Genomic DNA, 6617 nt, shown 5'->3' with positions numbered 1-6617 from the left:
CTTTGTTACATTGGTATTTGTAATTTAGTTTCCATTTCACCAATTTCTGCTCTGGACTTGAGCATTTCTTCTATTTCTTTTGGGTTTGGCTTGTTCTTGTTGTCCTATGACCATGACATGCATCATTAGGTTATTTTGGACAACCATCTTTTTTTTAACCGCAGGAATTTATAGCTATAAATGTTTTTCCTAGATCTGCTTTAATTAATTTTTATCTTGCATCACTAGTTGGTGTTGGTACGAGCCTTTATATCAACAAAGAGGAAGAAGTGGGAAATGGCTCAAGGCAACACCCTACAGTACAACTCCTGTGACGAAGAGGCTCTAACAGAGCACTATGAAATCCTAAAGACCCTTGGTCGGGGAGCATTTGGAGAAGTAAAATTGGCTAGCCATCTACTCACCCAGACAAGGGTAGCAGTAAAAGTTCTTCCAAAAGGCACAAAGAATAGCCTCATCAAATCAGAAATTGAAATAATGAAATCTCTAGACCATCCCAATATCATTAAACTTCTGCACATAATCAACACCACAAATACCACGTACATAGTGATGGACTATGCCATAGGCGGAGAGCTGATGGACAGGATTGTGGAGTTTGGCTACCTACAGGAGGAGGAGTCCCGTAAGGTATTTAAACAGATGGTATGTGCCCTTCAGTATTGTCACATGAAAGGGATTGTTCACAGGGATCTAAAGCCTGAAAATATTTTAGTGGACGGCAAAGGAAATATAAAACTCAGTGATTTTGGACTGAGCACCAAGCTTACCCTGGGGCAGAAGCTAGCACATTTCTGTGGGACCGTTCCTTATTGTGCCCCAGAAGTCTTTAAAGGTGGAGGCTACGATGGCCGAGCAACCGACATCTGGAGTTTGGGGGTTGTACTCTACTTTATGTCTACAGGGTGCCTCCCTTTCAAGGGAACTGCCTTTGTAGGAATAAAGGAGCAGATCTTGGTGGGAAAGTACTCTGTTGAATTCAAGCTGTCGCCAGAGCTTTGGGATCTTATTGCTAAGTTGTTAACTATAAATCCTGGAGAAAGACCAACAATAGATGATGTTGTGGGCTTTCAATGGCTGAAGCATGGCAATGAAGGTTCTCCCAATCCCTTTAGAGAGAACGATGAGGACAGCTACCCAGACCCCACTGTGATGGCCATCATGGGTGTCATGGGTTATAAGCAAGGACAGATCCTGGAAGCTTTACACGAGAAGAAGTTTGATCAAGTGATGGCCACCTACTTGATTCTTAGGCAGCAGTCACCCTGGGAAGACATTACAAAAGATCTTCAGCCCAAGCAGTCTGCTGGAACCTTGAACCTTACAGGCCCTCCCACAACACCTAAAGTGACTATCAAGAGGGGATCTAGTGTCTCTATCCTTTCCACTTCTTCCAGTTTGCACACTCTAACTGAGAGTCCCGAGAATGACAAAAAGGGGAGAACGAGGTACAGTAGGCCTCCCACCCTGAACTGCCCTGACAAGAAAACAGCCCCCATTCACAGAATCTGCCCCCAGTGTGTGCATGAGGCTAATTTCACGAACAGCACCTCGGGGGATTCAGAGAGCACTATTAACACCTCCGATGAAATATGTACCATAGTGTCTTGCCCCCAGTGTGTACATGAGGCTAATTTCTCGAACAGCACCTCGGGGGATTCAGAGAGCACTGTTAACACCTCCGATGAAATATGTACCACAGTGTCCTGCCCCCAGTGTGTACATGAGGCTAATTTCACGAACAGCACCTCGGGGGATTCAGAGAGCACTATTAACACCTCCGATGAAATATGTACCACAGTGTCCTGCCCCCAGTGTGTACATGAGGCTAATTTCACGAACAGCACCTCGGGGGATTCAGAGAGCACTATTAACACCTCCGATGAAATATGTACCACAGTGTCCTGCCCCCAGTGTGTACATGAGGCTAATATCCCGAACAGCACCTCGGGGGATTCAGAGAGCACTGTTAACACCTCCGATGAAATATGTACCACAGTGTCCTGCCCCCAGTGTGTACATGAGGCTAATTTCACGAACAGCACCTCGGGGGATTCAGAGAGCACTATTAACACCTCCGATGAAATATGTACCACAGTGTCCTGCCCCCAGTGTGTACATGAGGCTAATTTCACGAACAGCACCTCGGGGGATTCAGAGAGCACTGTTAACAGTTCCGATGAAATATGTACCACAGTGTCTTGCCCCCAGTGTGTACATGAGGCTAATTTCACGAACAGCACCTCGGGGGATTCAGAGAGCACTATTAACACCTCCGATGAAATATGTACCACAGTGTCCTGCCCCCAGTGTGTACATGAGGCTAATTTCACGAACAGCACCTCGGGGGATTCAGAGAGCACTGTTAACAGTTCCGATGAAATATGTACCACAGTGTCTTGCCCCCAGTGTGTACATGAGGCTAATTTCACGAACAGCACCTCGGGGGATTCAGAGAGCACTGTTAACAGTTCCGATGAAATATGTACCATAGTGTCTTGCCCCCAGTGTGTACATGAGGCTAATTTCACGAACAGCACCTCGGGGGATTCAGAGAGCACTGTTAACAGTTCCGATGAAATATGTACCACAGTGTCTTCAGCACTGGAAACTTATTCCAGTAAGTTATCCTGGAATGTGTCCGAAGCTGGCCCTAACAAATCAAAGAGCAAGGCGTCCTCACAGGATGTTTTATCTCATCACACCACTATGGAGGAAGTTCAGTGCAGAGACGTCAACATACAAGGTGAAATTATCGGTTCATCTCTCCCACAAACCTCACCTCAGGAGGACCTCAGAGGACAGCCCCACAGCATGTCTACTGCTGGTCGGAGAGGTGAAAGGAGCAGCTCATCTCTCCTACAAACTGCACCTCAGGAGGACCTCAGAGGACAGCCCCTCAGTGTTGCTACAGCTGCTTCAAAGTACAACATGACCTCACAAGATAGATCAACTCCATTCTCCAGCAAGGAGGCCCAGGATGAGGGTCCGATTGTACAAGAAAAAGACCTCAGCCCATCCTCCCCAGAAACATCCCAGGGACACCTCAGTGGCCGGAGACAGACTGCACCCAGAGCCCCCTTTAGAAAGCGGATTTGGAAGAGCCTACAGAGCAGGATTATAAAAGGCCTGAGAAGTTTATGCTGCTGCATACCAACAGAAAAGAGGGAGCGCCTAGGCTGCAACAAAATCCTGCCTGTGACCTTAGAGGACCATGGAGGGAGCCAAGGTAACAGGTAGGTGGAGAGGCTCCAATGCACTTTTCTATCTAGGCCTTTTTTAAAATCTGGTTCATTTCTTTAAAGAAAAAAAAAATTATTTATTTACTATATGTGTGTGTGGAAGTTAACTTGCAGGAATCAGTTCTGTCTTTATACCATGTGGGTCCTAGGGAATGAATTGAGGTCCCCAGGCTTGGGGTCAAGTGCCTTTACTCACTAAGCTGTTTCCTGGACTAAATGATATGCTTTTAAATAAACAGATTATAGACATGCCCATTTTGGGAGTTCACACCAGAAAGCAAATCCCACAGTATCCTTCCTGAGAAACTTGACCTAGATGCAGATAGATAGCAGAGGATAGTGGCCCGAGGCTGGGCAAGGGTGAGGAGAAGGGTGGGTAAAGAGCACTGGGACAGGCACTCAGGAGGAATCAGACTGAGGGCCCAGCACTGCGCAGGGCCAGCACAGCCAAGCAGAAGACCTGCATGTTCTCCTAAGAGGGCCCTTTTTTGTGTCTGTTTCAAGTGCTGTTGGAGGCACTGTGCTCCCCCAAAGCTGAAACCAGAGAGTGAAGAGCAGCATGCTGAGGATGCACAGGGCCGCTGGAGAGAGCCAGGTAGGAAGTTCAGATGGCTGTGTACCATGGGAAGCTGTGTTCATATCACAGGCTGAAACTAGGAGCAAAGTGTTCCTGTGTCTGCAGATGATGACTGGGGAGGAGGGGGCATGGCACACCCTTCTCACATCACCTGGACCCTGAGGACTGAGAAAGGATTCTGGGAGGCAGGTCTGACAGACTCATGATCCTCCTGACTCTCCCTTGTAGGTAGGTTCATGATGGCTGGTGGTGCCACAATTGTGCCAGTAAAGTGAAGCACTCCGTGGGACCCGAGATCCTTTAAACAAGGATCCATGGAGTGCTGTGATCATTAGGAAAACAGGCCTCAGAGGACCTTCCACGCACAGTGTGATCGTCATTCCAGCTACCTGTCGCCAGGTGTACCATGAGCCATTAGAAGAGAGAGCGGCACCGGAAGCAGAGGAGGACCCCAGAGGGCCTGCCCAGTTTGTATGTGTTCAAGATGAGTATTGCTGACCAGGTTGGAGCCAGACACAGAGGAGGAACGAGTTTGCAGGGAGTGTCCATCTTGTGCTCATTTGGGAAGGTAGAGTGTGTGGGAACAGGTGAGTCCATTAGTTATGGTGCAGCTCTCAGCACCATCCTGAACTACTAGACAGCTTGCTTCTCGTCCCCACCAGATCCAGACACCTTCATAACTCACCCCAGCACTATTACTGCTGAACTGCTTGTTGCTTTGCAACCTGAGTCATATGGATGCACTCTTCTCTACTCTGTATCTGGACAGACAGGGACACACACACACACACACACACACACACACACACACACACACACACACACACACGTTTCTCCCAATGTACCTCGTGCACAGTTGACACTAGTGAAGTTCGCTTGAACTGGAGAGGACTCCCATTCCAAGAAAGGTAATTTCATATTTCATGTGATTTCCCTTCTGGAAATGTCTCAAAATTCCTCTAACTCAGCTTGTTCCTGTCTCCACCCCTAATGCAATCACTTACCACCCTGCTCTACTGCTTCGCAGGAGCCACGTGAAGCCAACACATGGCATGGTGCACATTTTCCCCCAGGGCATCCGGTCCTGTGCAAGGGAAGGCCCACCAGCTGTGCTTTGAGTGGAAGCAAGGTGAAGTCTGGAGTGTTTGACAGTTGGATTCAGAGATGGAGCTGGTTCCAAGCGTGATCGTGGATAGAATCTGTTGATGGAAAAACAATGGCAACCCCCGGCCTGACAGTGTGGGTGTTCCTCTGGGTGGCTCATGGTCTCCTGCCATATTTCCACCTCCTAAGATAACTCAGAGACACTTAAAGGGATTTAAGGGGTCAGATTCACACCCCTCCTTAGGCCCACACTCTAGTACACCCCAAACCACACTTTAGTACACCCCAAGACCACACTCTACTACACCCCAAGATACTACTTTCAACAGTATCTCACACAAAGATCCTAGCTGTTTTCTTTCTGACATCCTGTAGGGACATGGCTGGTGCTGAAGCTTTGTGTCTCCAGGCAGCAGGCTGGGAAAGACTTTTGCTGCCTGTATGACCCTATGCTGGGGCTACCAAGGAGACTCCTGGGACTACACTCAGCAAGGGACATTTTCAACTGGATGGTGCTTAGAGCAGGAGATGCCACTCAAGCCCTAACACACTGGATGGAAGGGGGAACACACAGGTGATACTTCTCTGCTCAGGCCATGGGGAAGTTATGATTGGTTACAGGGTGATGGACAAGTGAACATTTGGTCATCTTCACAAAATGCCTTGTTACCAGGTCTCCTTGATGGAAGAGGCTTCTGATTGACAGAGAATTTGGGCCAGAGGCTTACAAGCAGATGGACTAAGAGCAACAAAAGAAAATATCTACTGATCCAGGTAACACCCAGGCCCTTGTACTAACTCCTTGTTTTGGTGGAACAGTGTCTGAGGCAGCTTGGAGACTTACCTCACTGAGGGTAATGCCTCTCTGTCCTGGCAGGAGCCATGTGAGGGTGAGGTGCTGCTCAAGTCCCCTCCATCTACTCTATGGAGTCAGCTGTTGTTACTGTTTTCTCGGTCACCTAGGCAGGGACACCACTTTTCCATCAGAAGTACTGCCGGCTGCAAGGGACAGACATAGAGAACACTGACAGTAATTTGAGGGCTTTTTAGAGTGGGTCCCCTTTTAGAGAGTGACATCAACCAATACCTAGAGAACTGAACCATGAAGACAGTCTCTAAGGAAAGGTCCTAGATAGTGAGAGCTGAGGGACTGATGACTTTATGCCTTGTGTATCCAGGTGAAGATCAGCCATCGAGGATATGCTCAGAGAGCTGGGCATAAGATTGCTCTGCAGAAGTGTTACCAAGAAAGACAGGCACCAGACAAAAAGATATACGGCACAAATATCTGAATAAAGAGATTGTTTTCTTGCTACAATAAATTCCTTTGTATATTTGAACCACATGCTCTGGTGTCCTGATTTATATCTATATAAACATTCTGATAGTGAATTGGTCAGCATGTCTGTCTTCTGAATGCACCCTTTCTCCCTGTGGTGAGAGCAACCCTCATTCTCCATGATGTACTTTGGTCTTCATTCTGTGCATTAGATCTCTGCCCTCTTCCTCCTACATACTGCCTAGTCTGCATCCTGGAAACATCTCTCCATCCCGCTATTATCACTAATGGAGAATTTTGTTTTAGGCTCCACATATGAAGTATTTCTCTCTTTTAAGGATAATTTTTCTTACCATAATGTCTTTCAGGTGGACTCAAGTTGACCACAAGTCTCAGTATCCATCTCCCCTTTCTT

General features: G+C 47.5%; 1 protein-coding gene across 1 annotated transcript; it reads left to right on the top strand.

The window, feature by feature from the left end:
* Positions 1 to 552: 552 nt before the first annotated feature.
* On the top strand, positions 553 to 6263 carry LOC131901695 (sperm motility kinase X-like). The gene is made up of 6 exons (XM_059252793.1): positions 553 to 3236; positions 3747 to 3837; positions 4205 to 4406; positions 4847 to 5058; positions 5299 to 5497; positions 5597 to 6263. The coding sequence occupies exons 1-2, from the start codon at positions 553 to 555 to the stop codon at positions 3778 to 3780; spliced, it is 2718 nt and encodes a 905-aa protein (XP_059108776.1). The 3' UTR covers positions 3781 to 3837; positions 4205 to 4406; positions 4847 to 5058; positions 5299 to 5497; positions 5597 to 6263.
* Positions 6264 to 6617: the final 354 nt, after the last annotated feature.

The sequence above is a fragment of the Peromyscus eremicus genome, unplaced genomic scaffold (assembly GCF_949786415.1).
Source record: "Peromyscus eremicus unplaced genomic scaffold, PerEre_H2_v1 PerEre#2#unplaced_220, whole genome shotgun sequence".
Lineage (NCBI taxonomy): Eukaryota > Metazoa > Chordata > Mammalia > Rodentia > Cricetidae > Peromyscus > Peromyscus eremicus.
Note: the sequence above shows the minus strand (reverse complement) of the source record. Positions and strands in the feature narration are given on the sequence as shown.

Excerpts from the sequence above, each read along its gene's own strand:
- LOC131901695 (XM_059252793.1), top strand. The coding sequence starts at position 553 with ATGGACTATGCCATAGGCGGAGAGCTGATGGACAGGATTGTGGAGTTT. Across the intron at positions 3,237-3,746 it reads GGAGGGAGCCAAGGTAACAG|TGCTGTTGGAGGCACTGTGC; the intron begins GTAGGTGGAGAG and ends GTCTGTTTCAAG.